This window comes from Alnus glutinosa, chromosome 2, assembly GCF_958979055.1.
Source record: "Alnus glutinosa chromosome 2, dhAlnGlut1.1, whole genome shotgun sequence".
NCBI classification, from domain to species: domain Eukaryota; kingdom Viridiplantae; phylum Streptophyta; class Magnoliopsida; order Fagales; family Betulaceae; genus Alnus; species Alnus glutinosa.
The window spans coordinates 27,326,885-27,353,720 of record NC_084887.1 but is presented as its reverse complement, the minus strand read 5'-3'; the positions used below and the strand labels follow the sequence as shown (position 1 = coordinate 27,353,720).

At 34.9% G+C, this 26,836-nt stretch overlaps 3 protein-coding genes across 6 annotated transcripts in view; 2 read left to right on the top strand and 1 right to left on the bottom strand.

Moving 5' to 3' along the window:
• Positions 1-6,973, top strand: part of LOC133859130 (nibrin homolog) — a 36,866-nt gene extending 29,893 nt beyond the window's left edge. For 2 of the 3 annotated variants that reach the window (XM_062294447.1, XM_062294446.1), the window contains exons 9-14: positions 1,320-1,491; positions 2,068-2,486; positions 2,868-2,929; positions 3,035-3,137; positions 3,217-3,287; positions 6,517-6,973. In XM_062294447.1, coding sequence (XP_062150431.1) covers positions 1,320-1,491; positions 2,068-2,486; positions 2,868-2,929; positions 3,035-3,137; positions 3,217-3,287; positions 6,517-6,550 — 861 coding nt within the window. In that variant the 3' untranslated portion in view covers positions 6,551-6,973. Of the gene's footprint in view, positions 1-1,319; positions 1,492-2,067; positions 2,487-2,867; positions 2,930-3,034; positions 3,138-3,211; positions 3,288-6,516 lie in introns of all 3 variants that reach the window. The other variant, XM_062294448.1, reaches the window with a different exon arrangement.
• A 3,201-nt stretch (positions 6,974-10,174) lies between these two features.
• On the bottom strand, positions 10,175-11,209 carry LOC133859127 (NDR1/HIN1-like protein 6). The gene has a single exon (XM_062294445.1). It carries the CDS (start codon positions 11,108-11,110, stop codon positions 10,358-10,360), a length of 753 nt encoding a protein of 250 aa, XP_062150429.1. The 5' UTR covers positions 11,111-11,209; the 3' UTR covers positions 10,175-10,357.
• Positions 11,210-18,870: 7,661 nt separating this feature from the next.
• LOC133859126 (WAT1-related protein At3g02690, chloroplastic) lies at positions 18,871-26,599 on the top strand. 2 transcript variants are annotated; one of them, XM_062294443.1, is made up of 7 exons: positions 18,871-19,658; positions 19,762-19,809; positions 20,187-20,309; positions 23,043-23,192; positions 23,661-23,832; positions 25,803-25,863; positions 26,078-26,599. In XM_062294443.1, exons 1-7 carry the CDS (start codon positions 19,017-19,019, stop codon positions 26,178-26,180), a joined length of 1,299 nt encoding a protein of 432 aa, XP_062150427.1. In that variant the 5' UTR covers positions 18,871-19,016; the 3' UTR covers positions 26,181-26,599. The 2 variants fall into 2 exon arrangements, with proteins under 2 accessions (XP_062150427.1, XP_062150428.1); XM_062294444.1 differs by lacking the exon at positions 25,803-25,863.
• Positions 26,600-26,836: the final 237 nt, after the last annotated feature.

Below are 26,836 nucleotides of genomic sequence, written 5' to 3'. Positions count from 1 at the left end.
TCGAATTTTTGTGCTGTGTGTGTTGTAAGAGAATTTAAGGTTATTTAGATGTTCTCGTGTTTTTCTTTCATTCCTGTGGTAAGACACTTCGCATTCTGAGGACTTTAAAGAGTTGAGGCTTTACTTACTCCCTCGTGCTATTTTTCATACACCAAGGCAGACATTCATGCATAGTATCAACCTACCCTTTGTGATTTTTCTTTTTGTTGAAGAATTTACTCGGGGGTTGGGTGTAGGATGGATTATTTCAAAGTGGACTCTATTCATCAGATAGAGAACACCAAATTTTAATGATCTCATGGTCAACTTCTTCGACTTTCAAAGGAGATCTCTAATCGAAATGATATCAATGTACCAATATGACTAGGTTTGTCCCATTTGTTACTCATTTAAATGAATGGTGTCTATTTTATGCTTTGAAGATGAGTAGAACCTCCATTCCCTTTAGCATGTGATAATGAGTTTCACGTATTTACCAACAATTTCTGCGTATTCATGTTAATACGTGTGTGTGTGTGTGTGTGTATACGCAGATGTATTGATATATTACTAAATAAGTTATACATAATAATTAATTTTATGATTTAAATGTATGTTTATGAACCCCTTCTTCCTCCTAACATTTCTTAAATCAGGATGTTGGATGTCCTTTATGGCCTAGAGAACATTAATAATATTGTAGTTGGTAAGTCTGTTTATGATATGCATTGTAAAGTGAAATGCTGTGCTATTTTGTGCCTTCCTTGCCTCCTCGGCTTGCTTCTTGACAGCATTTAGTAGGTGTAAACCACCTCTTTGTCTTGAGTTGGCTCTGACCGAGTCATGGTTTGCTATGCGTTCAATGCCTGCTTTTGTGGGCAATTGACCACCCTATGTGGTCCTCCACAAAGAAAGCATTGGGTGCTCTCTCAACTTTTAGGAGGCAAAGAAGCTTCAGAACTGTTGGTGTCAGGATTTCTTTGTCTCTAGTTGAAGTATTCGTTTTTGAGATTTCTATTCTGAATGGATAACATCATAACATATTCCAACTGGTTTTCTTTTTCTTGTTTGATTTTCTGCACTTTTAGGCCTTGAGACACTGCTCTTGTATACTACATGTCTACTTGGGCAATGCCCGGTTTTTTTATTTTACTAATCATGGAAAAAAATAAAAAAATTGCATGATATGACTGAACACTAGGCAGAGAATTTGATACTCAAAATAATCTTTATATTGAACCTTTTTATGTTGGGCACTTAGTGGTGTGTTGATTATTATGTAGTGAATGTTCTGGATGGCCTCTGTTCTGAAACATTTTTAAGTGAATAATTTTTTCTAGGACTCGGGCTATGGAGATAATAGTCGCATGGTTTATGTTGTCCCTGGAGGATCAGCACAGGAGTCTGATCAATTTCAAAAACTCAGTTCATTGTGGAGAGTAAATGAGATGGATTTAGTACGTGCTGTTTTATCTGGATGGCTGGATCCATCCATATTAATATCACCATGCGGTAAGTATTTGTAAGATATACAGAATAAGCGTGCCTTGCTTCTTCATCACCCCAAATAATGACATCATTGACATGCACTTGATTATTTGTACTCTTACATAAATGATTTTTCTGTACACTTACACCCATCCTGTGGCTGGTTAATGTGCATTTTATAATTAAAATACATATTAAATTTTTCTATTTTGCAATAATAAAAGGTAAATCCAATAATAGGTCATTCTCCAATATCTTCTTCTCCCATCCTTACAATTTATGTTAGGTTAAAAAATAATTTAATGTTGATTTATACTATGGAATTTCTAATATATGGTTTCCTATTATGACAAATACTATGGGGAATTGTTCAGTGAGGCAGTAATAAAGAAAGTTGTCCAAACCCTATGCCTGAGGGTGAGCTGAAAGGAAATTTTGGATCTATAAAGTAAAAGCATGTGAACTTAGCTCAAAAATTGTCCAACCCCTTGCTGGAAATTTGCATTTTCCCTACTTTTGCATTTTTTATTTCTTTTATTATGGCCTTTTTATTTCTTTAATATGCCATAGTGATGTAGCTGAATATTTGTTGTTTTGCAGTACTTGTTTCATCTTCATGCTCCACAGACGAAACAGTGGTAGCAGATTCTGATGTAGAAGTGGAAACAGCCACATCAATTCATGCAAATGCTACGGTATGCACTGATGTGGCCGTTAAATTTTTGAGCAAAGCTGAAACATCCATGACTACTGTCCACACTGAAGAAGACATTAAATTTGTGAACAAAACCGAAACATCCATGGATCATGTTGCCATCAGATCAGAGGACAGTGGTGTTATGAACTACAGAGACATTAGTTATGGTATGACAGTGAGAAGAGACGAGGTTGATGAGTCTGAATGCGGAAATGCAGATGTAATTTACAGCCAAAATTTAGTTGTGCGAGATGTGGACACAACTTCTGGTGTCAGTACTGCTACCAACAATAGAGTTCCCAATTTTAAACTCTTCAGAAAGGTAGTGAACTTTGTATTTCTTTTCGTACCAGTACATGCAATGGGGTATCAAATTAGAATAATGACTTTTGGCTTGTTAGTGGAAACAACCCTTTTGTCCCGTCCTCTTCATTTTTGCATGTCGCAATTGAAAAATGGTTTGTCAATTCTGAGATTTGGTAGTTATCTATCTGATTAATAACGTGATTAAACTCAAATTTTTACGCTGGATGTTCATGTTGAAATATGTGAATGCCCTGAATTGCAATGGAATTTATTGCCTTAATTCTACAAGCATATATATTTGCTTACAACATTTTGTTGCAACATGTACATCTTGAAACAAATTGGATTATGAAATGCCTAATTTTGTTTTTTTAAATTTTGTTGAATGGAATTGTAGGCAAATACTCCATCTGGGAATAGCTTCAACAATTTAATTCCGTTTTCCAAGTACCCATATAAGTAAGATCAACGTCACTATGCATATTTTCTGATTTCTCTATGGTGTTTGGACCATGTCATGAACATAATAATGCATTCATTTTACTTTTTGTTTCTTGACAATAGAGATTCCGACTTTGGGAGTGAGGAAATGGTTGAATCTGTTAAAGCAGAGAAAAAGCGGAAGCAAATGGAAGCTGTTGCAGAAGACTTATTTAACAATGAGAAGGTGAGAAATGCATGGTATTCTAGCTAAATTGAAATGAAAACATACCTTAGAACTTTCTCTCTTTCATAACGTAGGGAAGGCGGCGTGGTGTGGCCGGTTCTCTTCGTGGGCTTCTTACAAATGTTTAGCATCTTTCGCTTTTATACAAAGGTAAACTTCTCTTTAATGTCTATCCTTTACGTTAGGGTTAAATTGTAAATATCATAGTTACAAACTGTGTGAAACTTCTCATGCCTCCAAGTGGCCTCATAATTTATTTGTTTTGATGGTGAGAAAATTACTGATATGATGAATGCCACCAACTGGCAAATATTCATAGTTTTGCTGTGAAAAAGTTGAAAAAAGAAAAGAAAAAGAAAAAGAACAGTCTGTTGCATAGTTTTACACTGAATAAAAAATGCAACAGAAGAAAGTTGATCAGACAGAGCATTTACTTACTTGGGTTTGACTGCATTGTATCAAGTCAAATATTAATATCTCAGCTAATATAAATGCGGATAGCGGATATTTTCATTCTGATGGAGTATTCACTGGGGTTATAGCAGACCATGTAGAATCCCCTTCTAATGGGAAAATAAAATTCAATGAGGTCTTGGTTTATCTCATGTGTACATACGTATCGTGGGTGTACCACTTCTCTATATATACTTGAAGCAAGCTCATGGCTCGTCCTGCTACTGACACTTGAAAAAGCAGCTTTCAAGGTCCCGTTATTCCCCAGCCTAGTAAAGGGAACGGGAACATAATTAAAGGGGGACAAAGTCCTAGCTAAATCATAACACAAGAACCTCGTTGGATCTATTTATGTATGTAAATATGATATGCATAGTTCATATTTTTAGGGGAAACTACATTTACTCCCCTCAAACTTACACTTAATGCTCCGTTTGTTTCGGCGTAAAATGATTTCTAGAAAATGATTTCGGCATTTTACGGTGTTTGGTGAGGGCAAAAATAATGGTCAATGGAAATCATTTTCAGTTTGACCGTAAAAGCTTATTTAATTTTTGAAATTAAACTCTTCGTCCTTGCATGCACGTTTAATATCGGATTGTCGGAATTTAGCAATTGTCAGTCGTCGGAATCCAGCTGGAATCCGCCGACATCTAGCCACCGTCGCCGGATGCTGACGGACCAGATTCCGGCCGAAACTGGCCGGAATATTGCCGGATTCCGGCCATGATCAGAAGCCGGCCGGATCTGGCCAAAATGACCAGAATCCGGCCTACTCTGGCCAAAACGGCCAGGATCTGGCCGGATTCGGAAGAGTCCAGCTGGAATCCAGCCATTTCGGCTGGATTTAGCCAAACTTGCTCGCTGAAATTCGGCAATGACGATCGGATGTTGCCAGATTCCGGCGACATTTGCCAAACTCTGATTTTCACATTTCGTAATTTTTTTCGTGCTAGCCAGACGCTAGAAAATATTTTCGAGAAAATCATTTTTTTTGAAAATGATTTCGCCAAAAATATTTTACAATGGAAATCATTTTACGTCGAAATAAACGGAGCATAAATTGCAATGTCTCCCCAAACTTTGCAAAGTTGCAATTGACCCTCCAAACTATCTAATCCTTTCACTTAGCCCCCTCTGTTAGGATTTTCAGTTAAAAATTCGAATAAAATTTAAGAAAATGACAATAATACCCTTGCATCAAATAAATAGTTTTTTTAAAAAAAAAAAATAATAATAATAATCCACTATGGGAGGACATGGCCAGGAAGTTTTTTTAATCTAAGGGCATAAATTATTTTTATAGAAATAATAAGGGAATAGTGGACATTTTATCCATTTTCTGTCAGATTTAACAAAAAATTCTAATGGAGGGGCCCTAAGTGAAAGGGTGAGGTAAGTAGCTCAATCGGTTAGAGACCACGCCTTATTGAACGAAGGTCACTAGTCCGAATTTCTCACTCTCCCTCCCCTTTGGATCCATTACTTATAAAGTGGAAAAAAGAAAGAAAAAAGTATAAGGGCTAGGTAGTTTAGGGAATCAATTGCAACTTTTTAAAGTTTGGGAGGACATTGCAATTTGGGTGTTAGTTTGAAGGGGTTAAGTATATTTTCTCCTTAAATTTATGGGGGATTCTTTGATATCTGATTATTACCACAATGCATTTTACCTGATAGTCATGAAAAGGGAGGTGCTTATTATTTTGTGTCAACTAGAGGGAGGCCAATGTAGTTTATTCCTCCACTTATCTTTGCTATGTTACCTATAGAGCCCTTTTTTGCTCTGGGTATAGAAGAAAAAATGGACATCTTGATGGTACAATTGTGCACCATAGTTGGCGTGGTATCATTTTCTTGTTATTATTCTCTGGCTCTTTCCTTTCTTCTTCTTCTTCTTCTTTTTTTGTTTTTTTTTTGTTTTCCTGTTTTCTGTTTTTCGTTTTCGTTTTCGTTTTTGGTTTTGTTTTCTTGTTCTTTTTCTTTCAGTTTTTAGGGGGTTTGGTATCTATATTTCAAGGCTTTCCATTCTCCGCCTTAATTTTGTCATGCTTCTGGTGCTTGTTTGTTTACTTTTGTGTGCACTGCCTAGTTAACCTATATTTTCTTTTTAATGGAGTAATCTTCTCTGAAGAACCTTGAGAACTCGGGATGCCATCTGCTTTCTCCTCATTGTTATTGCTTGCCCTTTCACCATCTTTAGCCAGCAATTTATGTACTTTTGAAAAGTAGATGTTATGAAACTACAGGACCTGCTAACCACAAACATGCATGCAGGCTTATGCACGTGCACACACACATTCGTGCAATAAGAATAAGGTTTTTTGTTGAGTTTTTCCTGCTTGTACCTGTTGTGACACTAGAAAGTTAGTCCTACATTCGAAAGATGTATTGTCCACATTGAGTAGGTGGATTATAAATGTGCTTATAGGTGCTAAATCCCACATTGGTTCCTTATTAGGTGAAACTGAGCTTTGTAAGTAATTTTAGAAAGCTCTAATTGGAACTCAACTAGTCTTTTTAGAGTGATGGTGCAAATATGGCTAACGCTTTTTCCGGATTGTTACACCTTTGCAATTTGTCTTCTTTTTTTTCAACTTTCTTTCACCTCTGTAAACTATATGTATAGGCACACATAGCTAAACATACATGTCTGGTAGGCTGGCTCCACTGGAAAATCCTCCCCTTCCATGGAACCCTGCACCTCTCTCTTAAAAAGAGGATGGTTTGATTGAATAAATCACGTAATATATAAATTATTAAGCTATGTTGTTAGTTATAGTGTTCTAACAGATGATCAGGAAACACATGTTTGTTAATTGGGTCAACCGACAAGGTAGATTCACTATTTTTTGTTGGGGTACTCAAATGTTTCATCTTTGTTCTGATCAACTGTAGATTTCACTCTTGACACATGCAACTTCTCCAGGTACAACAAACTTTTGAAAGTAATGTTGCTATAAGAGTCAGCCATCTTCAGCCTACATTGTGCTATTGACCCTAGGAAATCCAGGGCGGATAAAGACAGTTGGTACATCGGTGGTTCACGGCGTGATGATCGGTTTATCCATGGCTCACAATGTGCTTATTTATCTGTTAAGTGTTGCTCTAAGTACCAAGTAAATATGGTCTGTACATAATATAGTTATTGTCCGGACAAAGCCCACCACTTGAAACTACCAAATTTTAAGTTATCACATTACTCTTCCCAAGGATTGTAATGCTGTGCATAATGCACTCCATTTCCTCCTTCCTGTTGAATTGACAACCCCTTCGAATTTGGAAAATTTGAACTGGGTTGGAGGAAAGTTGGCATTAGCAGATTTAAGCTAAAATTGTGACAAGTGTTCCTTGAGTTAAAAACAATCAAGAAAATCTTCGCATTAGCCAGGTAGTGAACACGCCTTCCCCTCCCAAAATGTCAATTCTTGGAGCTTGCGTTTAAGGCATCATGTTTCACTCTTTTACTCAAACACCACTTCCCCTTGCAAAACGTCAGTTGTGGACTTTTCTATCCTGAAAACGAGGGTTAGTATAAAAAATAAGCTCAATATTGTTTAGCCCTTTTCTCAAATAGCTAGCTTTCTCTCAGTGCATGTGATTCTCACCGCACGTGTGCTAAGGGGTATATTGGAGAAATTTAAAAAAAAATGATTGGGGTCCCTATTTAATGCATTTTTTTTATCTTTTGGCAAACTTGATTTGTTTAATTACATATGGGTGCTTAATTAATATGAGTTGAATTTAAGTGATGGATGGATTTTCACATAAAGTGTTTCAATGTGCTTGAAAGGTTAATTATGCTTACAATTTTATTTTTTTTAAATGCACTTGTGATTGACCTAACTTCGAGTTTGATCGCATGTATGAGTGATTGGTGGGCAATCATAGGTGGGGGTAGCATATTTTGAGGGCCAAATTGACCACAAACTAGTTGAAGTTAGGGTTTATGTTTCATTCCTTATCTTTCCCGAGTCACTAAAGCACATTTGCACTATAGAAAAAGCCGATATTCATAGCAATGGAAAGAGGTGAGCACTGCACATTTTAATGATTGAATCTAATGTCCTTAAAGAAAAAAAAAAAAAGCCATTGTTCACTCATTGCAAAAATTGGCGAACAATCAAAGCGAACGTGGAAACAATTTAGTGCTTAGTATTATGTCTATATATATAAATTATAAATGTACCATGTCCTAGTGAAATTGGTTTGACTAATTTTGGTCTTAAGAATGTGCCTATCTTTCACCAGTGGGTTCAATGCACTATGACACATAATGTGAAGATTCAGTTTTTGGGAATATTGCCATTAAATTTAGTGTCGTTTGGGACTAAAACAACATTAATTAAATAGTGTCGTTCCCCCCCCCCCCCCCCCCCCCCCCCCTTTTGTAGTGTTTGTCATATTGTGGTACTTTTATGTTATTTTGATATACCACATGCATTTGATGAATTTGTGAATGTCTCAGGAAACATGATCTTCAATATCAATGAGTTCAAAAGAATCTTGGTTTAGTGGTTTGATATATAGAATTTTTCTTGTAATTCATTGTGATTTTTATTGAGTTCTAATGTTGTAAGTTTTGTCACAATTGACAATTTGACAAATGGGGATTTGTTAGGTTTTCATTATTTGCAAATTCAATGTCAAAACATATTTTGATTCAAGTTTTAGGTATAGGGTTAAGTTGGGTTAAAATGATAATATATTTTGATTACGACATTAGATGAAGGTAAGCTTGGTGGCGTTGGAAAGCTGATTCAAAGGGCTGCAACTTTGCATTTCAGGAATATTTTCTAATTCCAATAGTTACTAGGTCACAACGGCTTGTCAATAGAAGTATGAAAACCTATAAAGAATGGCTCGGTGGATGGCTCAACCTATGCTCGATCAACCGAGCAATGTGCATCATCCTCAATACAAAAACCTGAGACGCTCGCGTAGTGGATGACTCATAGGAACCTTGATCGACCAAGTGTCTAAGATTGCAAAATTCACAATGAAATCCAAGTGCTTGATTGACCTAGTATTTTCCACCGACTTTGACCTAAAACCGTAATTTTTTTCATCTCTATTTAGGCATCTCATATCACGATTTCTAGACGAGAAGAGAGACAATTTCTCAATTGTTTTGGAAAGTTTCTTTAAAGTTCTTGAGCCTAAACAGTTTCTTATCCTCTTCTTAATAATTCTCTACATTTAAACTATAGAAAAGCTTTCAGTCATAAGAGTTTTGATTTTATCAGAGGACGATGTTTATTCATGAAAGTGATCCTTATGAGTCATTTACCGAGTTGTAAATTGGATCGTCGAAGGTACAATGGTTTTGTATGCAAGAACAATTTGTAACATAAGTTTTCTATAGCGAAAGCATTTAGGGTTGGCTAGCCCCCGAAATGGTTTTACCTTTTTAAGAGTTCTTCGATCAACAAGGTTTCTACTTTATTACCAAATCTGTGTGTTGATTTATTTTCTGCTTATTTTGATTGCAGTAACAATATATATTTGTGGTATTAATTCAATAATTGTTTGTTTGGTAAACCTAATTCTTAATTAGGTTATAAATCTGAAATTTCACAATTTAAATTGTTGCAAATTTAACAGCAAACATTTTTAAAATAAATAAATAAAAAAAGGAGAAAGAATAGACCATAGGTTTAGGATAAGCGAATTCACTGACATCAACTCAAAAGGAGTCTTAAAGCCAGTCTTATGAGGAATCTTATTTAAAACGTACACAACGGGTTTTGCCAAATAAATTCTCATACTATTTGCAAATAATTTGCGATTTTGTGATCTCCGCCTTCTCGTTGGGAAGAGGTATTGAGATTTGGGTGTAGTAATTGGAAGGGTAATTCCATGCATGCTTCTCCGTGTAGGCTAGTGTACGTTGAGTTCCTCAATTTATAATATTTGGAGTTTTAGGAATGAAATCAAGCATAATGGACATCCCAAAATAGAAGAACAGCTCTTGCTCGAAGGTGATTTTTTGGAAAGTGATCGAGGTCCATAATTCTAATTAAGAAGAGGGAAGTTTCAAAAGTCTCGAGCCAATGTCGTCCTCAGTTAGGCTTGGAACATTAATTCCTGCAGAATTGCTGGTTTAAAATCTTTGTTTTGCTGCGGGTTCTTATAGTTTGGCCCTGGTTTTCATGTTATTTAGTTGGGTTTGGTTTGTTACGGTCTTTGTGTTTGAGGCTTGTGAGTACTGTGAGTATTTTGTATGCTCCTTGTTATGTTATTAGCTAGTGTTGGGACTAACTCCCCTTAGACAGGCCCATTTAAAGAATTATGGACCTCCATGTCAGCATCGGTCCTAAAGCTGAGACAAGAAGACTTTCAGATAGTCCTATATATTCCTATCCGAAAGATAGACATCCAAACCAGGACATGCATGTAAGAACGTCAACTAGTTGTGTTGACATTTGCAATGTCGTCTATATATAATCATAGGAGAGAGAGAGAGAGAGAAAAGTTGCACCTTAATTGGTCCGAATTCTACAAATAATATTAAGTAAAATGTCCGAATATATGAATAGAATCCGAATTCTACAAATAATATAAAGTGATTAAAATGCCCGAAAGAATAGAACACAAAGGGCGGCATAGAGCTATTATTGCAGTATATATATCAAAACAACGTGGAGGAATTAAGAACCGGCCTACATATAATCGTCCACTTTATTTATTACGGGAATATATAGGGAAATCTCTATGGTAAAAAGAATGAAAAAAAAATTAATAATAATAATACAACATACTAAAAGGATTTATAGCCTAAGGCTGAACTTACAGCTACTACTCTGAATTTTAATCTCAGTATTGTTAGCAGTAAGGGCATCCACCACCAGTGTACACCTAACCCTGAACTTGATCTTAAACAGCTTCAATTTCCCAAGCTTAATTCTCACCGGCTGGTTCACTTTTAGAGACAGCGGAATATTTCCCGTCTCTTGCTGCTGCTGTTGGAGAGCGTTCACCAGTGATGTGGCGTTTTGGGTTTGCCCTGTCAAAGGCAGGATAAGCACCGTCGTGTTCCGGTGGCCCTGGTAGAATTTCGGCAAAGCCCCTTCGCATAGTTTTGTGTCTACGTACCACCCACTGATATCGCTTCCACTCTCATAATATATTCCGATCTTCTTGTTTGGATTTCTCGCCGTGACTGTCACGTCGAAAGTAGAGGACAAGCTGTCGTCGGTACCGAGGTTGAATTGGGTTATTTGCAATTTGTCGACTGAGAACTTGGGAAGCTTTGGTTGGAACACGAGGAATAGGATTCCGACGACTACCGCGATGATAAGCACTAGAAGCAACAGCAGGGATATCGTCCAACAGAAGAACTTGCAGCAGCAGCTTCTCCTCTTTGGCGGTCTCGAGTGCTTCACGGGGATGGTACGCTGGTGTGTAGGGTACTGCTCCTCTTTGTCGGATTTGGGCGCGCCCTGCTGCACCAATGGAGCCGTTGGTGTATGCGGTGCCTCCACATCGTGGACGACGGGATGGATTCTCTGATGATCTGACATTGCTTGAGGATTGAGATCGAAATATTATTGTTGATGATGAGAAAGATTGATCAGAAGAATGAAGATATACAAGCAATATATATATGCTTTAATTCCGTCTGGCCGGTATCCTATTACTAATATATATAGGATTTGTTTTTGTTTTTAAAGTCGTATGAAGCGATGGCTGAAGCTTCCTCTTTTTGACTTTTATGGTTAATAGACCGCCTTCTTGGAACTTTTCTCTGTGGGGGAGTTCTCACCTGCATGCCATTGCCCTACGTACGTTCATATTCTTTTTTCTTTTCTTTTTTACTTTATATTAAATATGATACTACTTTTAATCAATTTGATACAGTAGTACTATATATGTTGTTTTGAATAATGTGAGAATAATATAGAAAAAAATTAAAAAAAAGTATCTAGAGAGAGAGAGAATATTTCCAATAGCACGCGTGTAGAAATGTGGACAAATTAAGAAAGAGTAATTATATAAGTGTTTTCTTTTTATTACGTAATTTTTAAAATTATTATTAAATTAAAATTTAATAGTAATTATCTCAAAATTAATAATAATTTTAAAAGTTACGTAATATTTAAGAAGACGCAGTGCTTCTCGTAGCATTTCTCTTCAAAACCGTGTCAATGTGAGGACTAGTATTTCTTTCCTTTTCTTCTTCGGTGGGAGGTGCGAGACACGTGTTGATTTTCAAATAATGTAAAAAAATGATGTCAGAGGGTGCACCAACTGCTCTTTCGGCTCTTATCTCACAAACGAAGCCGTGTTCACAAGAAGCCACGTGCTCGGTGTTCAGATCGATGCATGTACTATATTTTAATGAGTACATTTGGTTTTTTTTTTTTTTTTTAATCTTTTTATTTTAAAAATTAATTATTAAATTTGTAGAATTTACGTAATACTACAGATCTAATTATTAATTTAAAAAAAAAAAATCGATATTTTTTAATTGTGCATACACGCCATATGTATGATTCAAATTCAAACATTATCTTTTGATCAAACGTAAAGTAGTAGAGGATAGGCGCGTGGCCCGCGTGGGTGGGATGCAACATATAAAAATGGCAATGAATAATATGAACCAGATGACTTGTAAGCAATCATCTTGCTTACATCATTTGATTAGCATCTACTACACGAAATTTTAGGATGAGAAGATCGATGTGATCATCTACATGCTCAGGGTGATGGATGATGTATTATGTATTTATGTATATAGATGTGATACTTTCCCATTCTAAGCGATAATTTCTCATTACTTTTGTCACGTGACAATTCTTACTTTGTTTTTTTTTTTTTTTAGAAAAAAAAAAAAAAAAAAAAAAAAAAAAAAAAAAACACTAAGGCTAGCTAGGGAGACCAACTTGCCACATGAATAAGGTGATCAAGAATTGTATCTTGAGATAGTAAAAAGATCATTTATCTTTCTCTATATATATATTGGATGAGTAATACTACTAAAAACTATATTTTTAGTAATGCTAAGTATCACACGAATATCTGACGAAAAAAGCTTACATGGCAAGATATAATAGTCATTATATATATATATGATGTAGGAGTCATGGCGGATGCACTCTTGTCAAATACTGAATTAATGGCTAGCAAAAATAGCAAGAATCGGCATAGTTAGGTATAATTTGAGCAATATTGCACAATGTGCAATGAAATTGACATAATTTTTGCTACAAGTATCATGCGCATAAAGACGTGAATCTAGAAAAGCTTTCTTTGGCGCACAAGTCGTAGCCACCTCGCTACGCGTGGTGAGCATTATTTTCAAGCTTAAACTCCGGTGTACGTTTTCCCCTTCAAATTCGTGTTGGAAGTTCTTTTTTTTTTTTTTTCAGTTTAGAAAAATAATTCAATTTACATTAATTTAGTAGGCATTTTATTATTGAATTTCACCAGATTTTTGGCAAAATCCTTATTTTTGATTTGTAGTTTGATTTTATGTAATAATTAGAGTTTTGCCGTTTTTTGTAAAATTTGATTTTCCTCAACTATTAACCCTTTTTTTGGGGCTCTGTTAAGCACTTCAAATTTGAGTAAGATTTTAATGTTTTCAAAATTATTCTCTGTTTCTTTGGACGGCTAGGGTTTGATATTCGTTATTTTTCTCTCTTCCTAAATTACCTTACAACCTTCAATCTCCAATTTTATTTGATATATATCATACACTGTCAAAATAATCCTAATTATGTTAAGAGTCCATTATGGTTGCTCATAAGTCTTTTTTAAGTTTTGAAAATTGTTCCATGTTATAGAAACTAAGAAAAATATCTCATCAACCAAAATAATCATTTCAATATAGATAGTGCAAGAGAAATGATTAGTCAAAATGAAGGTTTCTTTCCTTTTCTTTTCTTTTCTTTTGGAAAGTACAAGAACCAATTTGATCTATAATTTTTTGTAGGGACTTCACTTAAAAATTTGGGTTATTTTTGAAGGATAAATTATACTCCAACATAATATTTCTTTTATTTATAATCCGAAGTGATGGAATATGGCTTGGGTGGTTAATTAATTATAATGCCACATTTGCCCTTTAATTCAATGGAATCATTTAGAAGGGAGTTAATTTGAACATGTCAAGATCAGCCTGCACTTGTCTTCTTCATGGTCTCTTCTTCCCATGACTTCTAGGTGCTTTGAAGTTGGAAAGATACCTCTATTTACTTAATTAATAATAATATATAGAGATTTGGACAAAGCCTCTTTATATATTTTAATGTATATTTTTGTCACATGAGATAACAAGTTGCCCAACTCTCTTTTTCAAGCACCAATTTGAAAAACTCAAGGGAACAAGTCAACAAACAAAAACAGAACCCTTCAAAATTACAAAGAGTTTAATTAATTTCCTAGTTGTATATTTGCAATTAAGCTAATTAACAATATATATATATATATATATATATATATATATATATATATATATAAAAGTGGACTATTTTAATTATATATGTTTGAAATGGGAGGTAGCTAGAGTTTGGGTCAAGTTGTTCATCTACATTCCACGTACTCTGAGCATTATTCTTTTTGTCCTTTTGTAGAATGATCGTTTAGCATTAAGCTGTGAAAGCACAATTTGCAAGGAATTATTTACAAATGCTGATTGAGATTATCAAATGAACTATATTAGGGTATGTGTTCGAATTTTTAAATGAAAATTTTTGTGCTTGATTTTTATTGACGGTCCGATTAGACTCGATAAGATTACGACTTAATCAAACTTGAAACGCATGTGATTCCTATCGTCTAAGCCCTCCCGAATAGGTCTAATGGATGGATGTTATTGTAATCAGGCCTAAATAAATAGCCATTATCTTTTTAAAAGCAAACGGATACATATAAATAATAGCATGGCAAAGTCATGCGGATGCCAGGCCACGTGTCACATATGTTCTAGAATTTGGAATATGACCGTAGGAAGGAATACCTACTATTGTTGACTTTAATTACTTTTTTTGGGAGGGCATGCGATGTGGACGGGTTCATTGACCTCATGCCTTCCATCATCCCAACGTTCTTTTTCGTCTTTTTTTTAATCTACTTTTTATAATCTTTTAAAGAGTACTTGTATTTCGTCCTTGTCCTTTACTCTTTTCTTTTTTGGATTTAATGATTTCTTGAAAAATTTAAAATTAAATTTAGACTGTTAAAAAACGACAAGAGATCACCGACAGTTTTTTTTTTTTTTTTTTTTTTTTTTTTTTTTTTTTTTTAAAGAACACTTAGCCAAATTTGCTTACGAAAAGCAACGGGACGTTTTACCATTGACTAAAAAGATTGTTATAATCCGTCAATTTTTTCAAAAATAGCCAAATACCAAAAAATTAAATCAAAACAAAAAAAAGTTAATAAAAATAATATTTTACGTCAAAACAAATAAAGCTCTGATAAAGAATCAAAGTCTCAAAAGCCTCACAAGATCAAGCATTGAACGGCTGCTGGCCCGAAAAGGAAAAATGATTGTTATGTTAACATGCATTAAACACTTGGGATTAATTCAAAAAATTATATATATAATGAATGAAGACTAAAATTATATCCCTTACATATAAATATGAGGAGTCCACTAGTTTGAATCCCCCCTCTCCCTCTCCCTCTTGTGTGGACATATCAAAAAAAAAAATGATAATACGCAGATGTGGGTTTCATTTCACGAGTCACATGTGAGACATTTTATGTGATAGAGGTAGGACTAGCAATTTTTTATACAAGCTGTGAATTTATCCGATTTATACGAAATTAGTGGATTATAGTTTGAAAAAATAGAATTCGAGTCAAACGGAATTGATCTGATTAGACATTATTAATAAACGAGTCAATTTCGGGTCAACCCGCTTAACCCACAATTAACCTGCATAACCCGTATAAATTAAAACACTTACTTTTTTACCATAAATTTTTTTTTAAAAAAAAAAAAAATCAAAACCTTAAAATCTAAAACAAAAAATCCCTCAATCTCATCCCTAGTTATAAAGATATAACTTCGATAATGTAATTCATTAATTTTCACATTCAATAATTGGAAATTATTGTGCCAATATTTTTGTATAAAATGACATTTTCATGCTCAATAACTGAGATTTTTGTTAATTAAACAGGTTATGCAAGTCGTGTAAGGTCATCCCATCACAACCTGTTTATTAAATGAGTTATGTAAGTCGAGTCGAGTCGTTCGCTTATTTAAATAGGTCATCTCAAAGTTAAGAAGTATGACTTGTTTAATTAAATGACTAGTGTTTGAGTTAATTTATATAATCTTATATATACACATGTCTAGATATTATCCAAACCCTATATGCGAACACAAATTGCCGTCTCTAATAAGAAGGACACGCTATATCACGTGATATAGCGAGGATTCTAATATCAATTGTCTATATTTTTATACTGTGAACAAAAAAAAAATCCATCAAAGTTGTGGAGAGATGTAATCCCCTTAATTTGTATTTAAAAAATGGGCCAACAAGACAACTAGGCTCATACAGAGGTTAAGCTATGGTTTGCTAGGAATATCAGAAAAGATAGGTTATCACTGAAGGCCCAACAAAAACAAATAATTTACGCTTTTTTATTTCCTTTTTCTCTATTATCAAGGAAAGTGAGAGTAGAAAAGGCAACGTCTATAGATTCTCCTTCAACTCACGCAATTGAGCACTTCAAATGAACTTCCCCAAAGCCTTTAAAAGAAAAGGAAAAAACATATTAATTCAGTAGGCCTTAATCTATATTTTATGCAATTTTTTATTTTTTATTTTTTATAAAAGAAAATTAGGGAAAACTTCGTAAAATCTCTTTGAACTTCTACTCGTTTCGAAATTATTCCATAAAGTTCAAAAACTCTCAATTTCAACCACTGAACTTCTAATTTGTTGTAATATCTCCATCCGTTAGGATTTTTTTGTTAAATCCCCCCACCCGTTGGGATTATCTGTAAAATCCTAATTGATAACGCTGGCATTTTTGGTACTGACTGTGTCGCACTAGGTAGAACATCATTGATTTTGATCTTCCGCACCTCAACTTTCTCCCATGCAATCAGTTAGCACTGATCACGGTCAGTCATTTTTACTCTCACCGCTACAAATGCTTTGAAAATCTAACCCATAACCAAGCTGGCCGTGGGTTTCTTTGACCAACTAATAAGATCTGTGGGTCACAAAAATCAGATTTGAATATGTTTTTTTAATAATAAAAGTTAATTTTTTATTTGTAATTAAGGGTAAAATTGGAATTTTATAAAAAAATTAAGGGTATAAAAGTTATTTTACCAATTTTACCATCTGATTTAACTCTAAACTCTAACGCAGGGGTACTTTACAACAAATTAGAGGAAGGGTACTTTACAACAAATTAGAAATTAAAGGGGAGGTTAAGGACGAAACCAGAGTATAGATATGTGGCAAAGCAGAACCTCCAGAGATATGGTGGCTTGTGTTGTGCTGTCATTTTGGATTCCTGACTGATTGCGGCACTAGTTAAATGGGGTGAATTACCTAGATCTTGAATCAACTAGTAGATTATCAACATAGGGGCCCAATTAATTCTCAAGATGAGTTGGGAGCTAGGTAGCTCGCGCGCGACCCATACCAATCCTACACTCCCTTCTCATATTGTTTATTTGTCACTTCTTGAACGCCACAAGGATGTGGCGATACCAGTATAAAAAAAGTGCACTTTCCTTATGCATCCATTAGATCGACCTCCACACAAACTCTTGCGAATGATTGAAATTGATAGTTTTTTTTTTAACTTTAAGGGGTGATTTCAAAACTAGTGGAATTTCAGGGGGTGCTTAGTGAAGTTTCCCAAAAAAAAAAAATAATGAGTCCATTTCGCCATGCTATTTTGCAAACTAAACATACATTTTTAAACAAAATTGTGGAAAATGTCTCGTTTAGCCTTTAGGAGTGCATTTTTAAAAAAAATTGTAATTTGAAAATGTAAACAAATTTATATTTTCAAATCGTAAGCAAAGTGATATATTTTTAAAAATGCACAATTTTAAAAGGTAAATCGAGATTTTACTAAACATACTTAATTTCATTTTAAAAAATGATTTTGAAACCACTATTTCTTAAATCATAAAACAAAACCTAAATTGAATATATATCCATTGAATTAAGCCAAAATATCCAAATCTAATTTTTCATAGGAAGACTTATGCCGCCAACTTTTGTTTGTGCTTAATTCCCCAAGAGACATGTTCCCCCAGCTCTTGCCCAACTATTTTTTTTTTTAATTCTATCATTAGATTTATAGGACTCACACATGTTGATAGTATAGATTTAATGGTATATTTTTTTAAAAAAAAATATGAATAATAGATGAAAGATGGACCGGATAAGAAAAAAATAGCATCTATCATTCGCCAAAGGCCCACATTAGGCAAGTTGGACTTTGTACAGATTAATACAGCCGAGCCCAACCCAAATTTAAAGTTCGGGTAAACTCGATCCTCGGTAGCAAGATTTCTAATATGGATTATTGTCAAAAGTGCCCGGCCCACTTCAACTCAAATGGCCGGGATGCGCAATACACAGAGTAAATCCACCTCATTGAAATAAGGGATAAATACTTTTTTGCCCTCGAGATTTTACGGACTTCATTTTTCTCATTTCGGGTTCACTTTCGGTCACAAGTGGTACCTCCTTTATGGATTAGGATCTCCAACAATTTTAACAAAATTTTAGATTCTTAAATTACGAAATTTATACTCTTTTTAGATATTGAAATGCTTAGAAAATGTCACATATTAAAAAGCTGGCATGTTATCGAGACAACCTGAAAGAATTTTCCTCCAACCAAAAGACTTTTATACTTCACTTTTGGAGAGACGAGACTAATTTAGAAAATCAAAAGAACAGGTTTTGGTTCATAGCGTTTTTACAATATATAAAGCAATAACTTGATGAAAGTATACTAAATTCTTAATTGTAACATGCTTCATTTTTAATATGTAACATTTTCTAAGCGTTTCGATGCTTAAAAATGGCATAAATTTTGTGATTTAAGAATTTATAATTTTTTATAAGTGGTATCTCATAATTAACTGCTCAAATTTTTTTAAATTTTAACAAATAATTTTGAGAGGATACTAGTTCACTGTGAGCCTAAATTCTTAAATTTAGAATTTAAGAAAACTATCTAAAAAATAAATAAATAAATAAGAAAATCACTCAAAATTGTAGCGGATCTCTTTAAGTAATAATAATCCGAATTACTCATAAAAAATAAAAAATAATTCGAATTGTTTCTGTTGGAGAAGTTAGGATTGCAGTTGCGTGGCAAGCTCCGTGGTCACTCGTTGTCGGTTATCAGTAATCGGTATCCCCTCACTGCTCCGGGAACTATATATCCCCTCACCGCTCAATTCTCTGCGCATTTAGTAGGAAAATGAGGTCGTGGCGATGGTCCTTGTCTGCCTCTGCCGCTGCCTCTCCCATCTCCCCCTGCTTCTCATGCCGTTTTCGTGTACCTCTCTCTCTTACTAACTTTTCATTTTCAACAACTTCAACATCATCATCTTCTTGTAAGATTTCTGCTGGGCTTCAATTCCAACACTTGAACAGCAACAGCAACGTCAGGAAGAGGAAAGAGTTAACTGGGTTCGAAGCGGCAGCGTGGAATATCGTCAAATGCACCAGCGGCACCAACACCGAATCGGGAGAACAAGAAGGAGCCGTTGATTTTGATTGCGTCGGGACAGGGCAGGACGTGGAGTGCGTTGTCTCCTCACCCTCATCCGATTCGGAAGAAAGCGTCGCTCTATCGGATGATGATTCAGCAGCACTAGTGAGACTAGTGTGGGAATGGGCGGTGTTGGTTTCGCCCTTTTTCTTCTGGGGCACGGCTATGGTGGCCATGAAAGAAGTGATTCCAAAGTGTGGCCCGTTCTTCGTCTCCGCTTTCCGCCTCATTCCCGCCGGCTTTCTCTTGGTTGCGTTCGCCGCTTCGCGTAACCGCCCTTTTCCCTCTGGACTCACCGCTTGGCTTTCCATCTCTCTCTTCGCTCTCGTCGATGCCACTTGTTTCCAGGTCACCTTGTTTATCTGCATAGCATTTGGTTTTAGAAATAATAAACTGAGTCATTTGCTTGTTATTAATGATTCAATGAATAAATGTTGTGATGGTGGAACAGGGTTTTCTCGCCGAAGGGTTACAGAGGACATCGGCAGGTTTGGGCAGTGTACGTTTTACTATAATTCCATTCATCTTAAGTTTGTCACTTCTATTACTTTGATACACACACACAGACGGGAAAAGAAAGAAAAAGAAAAGGATGTCAATTTTATTATATCCAAGTTTGAGTTCTTTAAATCTTGTGTTAATAAGCCAATTTTGGATTTTTTTTTTTTTTTTTTTTTAATGCTACTTTGCTCTATATTATCCAAAATTGTCTTGCCTTCTACGCGAGTCTTGGCAAGTAAATAGGTCATCGAAAATAAAGTTTTTGCAAGAAAGCACTGCCAAAGTGCTATAAGTGAAGAAAAATAAGGGAAAACATTTTCCTAGCCATCTACTAGTTTTAGTTGCATCTGACTCACTACATTTTCCAAAATGCAGGTGATAATTGACTCTCAACCTTTAACAGTGGCTATACTTGCAGCCTTGTTATTTGGCGAGTCCATTGGGTTTGTTGGAGCTGCAGGGCTTGTACTTGGTGTTGTTGGGCTTTTACTTCTCGAGGTAAATTTTTGTGTTCCATTGTGGTACATGCTACATGCTTTGGAGTTTTCGTTTGCTTTTCAATTTGGTTTGTGTAGCTTCAAAATGTCTCTTTTGATTTCAAAGACACCATTTGACACTTATCCGGTTCAAGGCCATGTGCATGTGAGACGCTTGTAATGAATTTCCAATTGGTAGTTTATGGTTCTTTTATATGTTAATGTTCTTTTTAAGAAAAAGAAAATGTGTGGCCTCAATCTAATTAACTCCAAATATTTGTCTTAAATATTTATTTATCGACCATAACAGTTATAATGTCAATATGGGTTTTGGTTATTGCTTCTTATTTGATTGCAAAACTATTATCTTCACATTTTTATTATTTTTTTTTTCCTTACTGCACTAATTTCACTGATATTTTTCAAAACAAGGAACTTCAGTTGAGGAATTGTATACTATATGGTTGAGCCTTGAATTTCATATATGTCATTTACAGATGAAACAAATCCTGAGATGTGTGATTTAACAGGTAGAGGGCATGTACACACCTACTCAGCTTTTGACTGGACCTTTCTGAAAGTTAGAGTTTAAAGGCTGACGCACACAAATGCATAAAAATAATGTATGTACACGTGTGTCTTTGTGTTTGAGTGTGTGTGTATTTCACTGAAATAAAATGAAAATATGAGCAACTCTCAGTGTGTTGTTGTTTAGTTGTCAGTCAAGGGGTTTGATACCCCTGGTAAGCTAGCATCATGTTAGTTGTTGGAAAGGACATATAGGAGGGAAGGAGAGAATGATCTTAATGAAGTTTTTGTTTAGGCATTCTATGCTATTTAGTGACCACCCATAATTTTGTTCTCTTACTTGGAATCCAGAACATATTCATAGGTCAGCATCTTGTACCTGTGACTTGCACATTCAGTAAATTTGTTGAATGCCTAGTTTATGCCATTAGAGCATGTTGTTTGGTTATATGTGTTAGAATATTAATTAAATGACTAAATTCGCATTTTCCTTTCAGCTTAAGCTTTTGGGATAATCAGTGATTTAACAATATGTTATATCATGTCTCAGTATTTGAAATAGCTTAAGAAAATAAATTGTATTATGTGATTTTCTTTAACATGACAATATTATTGATTGTATTACGGTTGCTTCCGTTTGTGGGGTTGTAGAAATTGCACGCATCAAATCTCAAAATAATTATGAAAAGTTGATCAGTATTAAAATCACTTGAACAATATGTTGATCAACCCCCTTCCTCTACCATAGGATCAAAGAACTAAGAAGAGATCCTAATTTTAGGATATGACCCTTTTCATTCTAAATGAAAAACATAGGAAGAGCCTACGATGTATGATTTAAATAATGTACAAGTATTAAAATTGGTTGCATGATCAAACTATCCACAAAATAATTATGAAAAGTTTATCAGTAAAAAAGTGAAAATATGTTTTATTTATGCATGTGTTGTGTTGTGATTATTTACTAGTGTATCCCAGCCATATTGTGTCTTTACTTTTTAGAATTATTGTACCGTAATATCTGTAGCGCTATACCTCAATCATGTATCCATATACTTCCTTTTGGACTAATATTCAAAAATTTACTAGCCTCACACCTAAGCTCTGTACCACTGTCTACATATCTGATTTGATTGTCTTAGTTTGGGCGCTCAACCTTTAATTGATGTACTCATAACTTCATGGTGGCTTAAATTTTTGAATTTAGAAATCAAATGTGGAGACAAACTAAATTATCTGGACGAAAAAGGAAAAAAGAATTATGGGTTAAAAAAAGAAACTGCCGCTTATGGAAACAAACTTTTGATATTTCTTTTGATATCACGTCAATGTTGTTGCAAATGAGCTTTAGCTTAAATGCATCTCCTTCCCTTTTAAGAACAGGGTCGAGATCATGCAACCAGGTGTTTCTGAAACTTACCAGTAAAAAAAAGGAAGAAATGTTTGTTTGTAGAAAAGGCCTTTCCTAGTTGGTGTAGATAAATATCTGAAGCTCTTCTCATGCCTGCTGAATGCCTATGGCAGAGGTGCGGTGAGCTTTAGATTCCTATGGCAGAGTTTGGGTGAGGGTGTTCTGTTTACTAGCGTATTGGCTGAGATAGGGGAACTAGATTATGGGAGTTAATCAAGAAATTTAGGATGATGTGAAACCTCACTTATTAACATATATCATGAAAGAAAGTGCCAATGAATCAGCTAGTGTAGGAGCCACGTGGGAAGCATTATCTAGAAGTTGAGGCTTGACCTCAGTCTGGAAAGAGTGTTAGGATGTGACATAAACTATTGGGAAATGATTGTATGTTCACAATTTTTCGTCCTGGTGGTGAGCAACACTGTTTGTGTGGTTGGGTATGAATAATTATGTGCTAACCAGTTAGTGGCCCACCCAATAAAAGTAAATGAAATTCGTCAATTCATTTCTTCATAATGGACTGGCATCTCATGGTTTTGCTTTTGATTTGATGAGTTAAGCCTATCAAATCTCAATCCCCCCACCCTTTCTGACCTTTTCTGCTTTGTCTCAGCAGAAAGCCCAATCAAAGCACCCATAGATTCCCTTTGCTCTTCACTTGTTGTATTGTGATGTATTATACAAATATTATCATTACTCTTTCCCTTGGTATTCTTTAGAAGAGTTTCATGACTTACAGCTGCTATTTTAGCAACTATGATTTTCTAGAAATCAACTTGCCCCTTATCGCTTGTGTTGCTGATCTTTATTCTGCAGGTGCCTGCGCTTGCTTTTGATAAGAGTAACTTTTCACTGTGGGGAAGTGGGGAGTGGTGGATGCTTCTCGCAGCTCAGAGCATGGCAATTGGTACAGTCATGTTCCGCTGGGTTTCCAAGTACTCTGATCCTGTTATGGCAACTGGATGGGTAGGTTGTACCATCTTACATAGCAATTTACTTTAATTATTATGATCTGATAATTCATCCCAGTATTGCTGATAGCACCTTTGAAAGTTTGATGGATCCTGTTTAGGATTTTTATCTTTAGTAGTAAATAAATATTAGATTTTAATTCTAAACTTCCTTTTTTCCTTTTAGCAAGTACTGATGATGTTTTGGAAAAAGTTCTCTCATTTTTATTTTTTATTTATTTTTGTATAAGTTTCTATACGATTGAGAGTTTTGATTAATTAGTAGATAGCATGTGTTCTTTATAAAGTACAGATTTGGTGGGATTTGTTTCTTAGCTCTTTAGTTTCTAAATTGCTTGTGAGTCCTGATTCTCATAAATCTCGTAATATATTTGTGTTGGGAATGTTCTAGGATGTTTCACATTAAATACTCTGAAGAAAAGAATAGCGCTTGGGAGGACTAATCCACATTATTTTGTTGCAGCACATGGTTATTGGTGGTCTCCCTCTTGTCATATTCTGCATTCTTAATGATGATCCTGCTGTCAATGGGAGTCTTAAGGAGTTCACTGCTAATGATGTTCTGGCGCTCCTCTATACCTCCATTTTTGGAAGTGCTGTTAGCTATGGTGTATACTTCTACAGTGCAACAAAAGGTCGTCTCTAAATTTTGTTCTGTTTCAATCTTGTCCTCTTATTTTCATCCTGAAATTTAGAATTCTAATTTCCTCTTTTTTGGGCAATGTTATAGTCCAAGTTGAATATAATTTTTCAGAACAAAAATAGTTGTTTGCATTAATTTTGCTGTGTTCATTGGCAGAGCTAGAATATTTGTCTAGTGGGGAACACTATATAATGGACAATGAATATTTGATTGCAACATTACTCTTTTATAGACAAAGAAATTATTTTACAACCTTAATGCTTAGAAAATGAACTCCAACCATTTACATAAGGTACATGAGAGAATTAACACTTTTGTGATTTGTACAAACGTTTCACACTTAATGGTTAGACAATGAAGAATTAAAATTTACACAAATACATAAAATCTAATGGAAGTTAAAACTGACATCCTTTCTGATAGAGTATGCTGGGTGACATGCATTGAATCATCTCTCAATGGATAATTATCCTTAACGTAATCCTTTTGAAGAATTCTTTCAACGTCTTTCTTGTCTTGAATCCTACATCAACCTTACATGGGTTTAATGCTAATCAGTCAAAAACTGAATCGATAAAGTCTCTTATTGTGGAAATCTTTCATGGTAGCAAAGCAGGTCTATCAAAGCTTATTATGCTTCGTACATCCTCTGCACTTCAGATGAGTTGCCTGTGTTGCCCCCATTCGTCTCTTCCTCTTTTTTTCTTTTTTCATTTTATGCATCATAATGTTGAAAGCTAGTTGCACAAAATTTATGAAAACAGCAAGCAATTTACTATTTGCTTCTTTTTTTCTTTTTTTTTGGGGGGGGGCTTTTTCTATAGTAATTTATCACTCTTTGAACCCCTAGGAGTAGCTTAATTGAATGAGGACCATGCCTCATAAAGCAGAAATCACTAGTTCTCCTCTTTTCCCTCCCCTTGGGGTCAATTACTTATAAAAAATAATAAAAAAAAATATTACTTTGTGGATGGTTATCTAAATATCATACACACAACCTCAAGAAGTAGCTCAATCGACTGGGGACCACACTTCATGAAGTGGAGGTCACTAGTTCGAATCTCCTCTTCCCCCTGCCCTCTCCCTTTGGAGCCAATTACTTATCAAAAAACATATATATCATACACATCCTCTCATAATTAGATCCAATTTAGATCTATATCTCAAATAAATCATGAAACAATCAACTAATAATTTTTATCTTTCTTTTTACTATACATAAAGTGAAAACACCTATACTAAATTGTGGATCTCACTTATGTAGCACATGGATAGTGGAACAAGTAATAAGATTAATATTGAGAATAAGAATAAGAACAACAACAGCAACAACAATAGTAATAATAATAACAACAAACGCAATTAGTTGTAGCATTCAGCTGTTAAACCTTTCACTATACCTCCAGATACCCTTCTCTTAGAATAAAAAGGGATATAAAATAGCCTAATCTGTAGACAATTGTTACTGTAATAATGGGATGCTACCAAAGGGCAATGGAACCCAAATGTTTCTTTAGTGCAGTTAAGCAATCCAAATCATTACAAAAGTAAAGAAGAAACAAAAATAAATTACTAAAAATATTGAACAAGGAGACAAAATTTTGGTTCTCATCAACTCTAAGCTTGGCTGTTGAGAAGAATACTGATAAAAAAAGATTATTTCTGTCACCATTTTCAGCATGAGGTAACCTATTTATAGGCCATCTAAACACAAGAAAATAATAAATTTTGTTATCTTGCTAAAATGTGACTACAATTTTTTAATCTGTGCTTATTCTAAGCTTGCAAATTTGTTTCATAATAGTAAGAGTTTAGCAGGTGAATTTTAGTGGGGGCAATTGCCCCTGGCTGTGATCCATTTGATTGATGCATTGCTGAGTTACTAGTGTTCACATAACATCTTCTACATTTGATTTTGAGCCCCTAGTTTGGAATTAATATGGCCTTGCTATTGTATTTCAGGTAGCTTGACAAAGCTGAGTTCCCTTACCTTTCTAACCCCAATGTTTGCATCAATTTTTGGGTAAGGTCATCCAACCATTATAGGAAGAGGAAATCGTAAGGCTATTAAATGTTTATCTAAATCAAGCTTTTTCATAGAAACAAACTTTAGGAACCAAAAATAAAGTGAAATACACCCACAACTAACTACTGTTTATTTTTCTTTTCATTTCTTTTTGGTATTTTATGAATTAGATTTGTTAGAATTGCCTGTGCTCCATTAATTTGTTTTGCAGGTTTATATATCTCGGTGAGACCTTCTCACCCGTGCAACTAGTTGGGGCGGTTGTGACCTTGGCTGCAATATATATGGTTAACTACGGGAATGTTGTGGAATGAAGCATATGATCAATACAGCTTGATTTAACATGTGAACAAAAGGAAGGCAAGGCTCACTTGCAAGCTAGCTCTTGATCTTCATGACGGGGGTTTGGAGATGCTTGTAGTATGTATACACATACGCTTGGATACAGACTTGAATAAACCATGTCCATGCATGTTGTAGATGCATTCCTATCATCTCAGAGCTATGGTGTCATGGCACTGAAGCCTAACTCAGCTCCAAGCCCTAATTATGCCTTCGATGTTATTTTGTACAAGAAAGCAATTGTTCAAGGTATTCTAGGGCCCTCTAGCACGATCTGTTGAAAGTAACTCGAGTTTGTAAATAAATTGGTGTAATTCCACATTGAGGATTTTGGAAGGAAACACATTTGAGATAGATCAATGGAGTAGAAAATGTCAAACGTAAATTTAAATGATACATCTATTTTGGAATGAAAAATGTCCACAAATTCATGTCGGAGCTTTATTACATTCCCTGTGTAAGTGGGAAGAAATCACATTAAAAACAAGTAGTGGCTGGTGAAGAAACATGGTCACCCTGTAATATCTTGGCAAGCTGTAAGACAATGAAAAGGCCTAGAATGACCCCCATAATCTGTGATTTGAGCATGAAGTTTGCACTAAACAATATGAACGGAGAAATCTGTTGT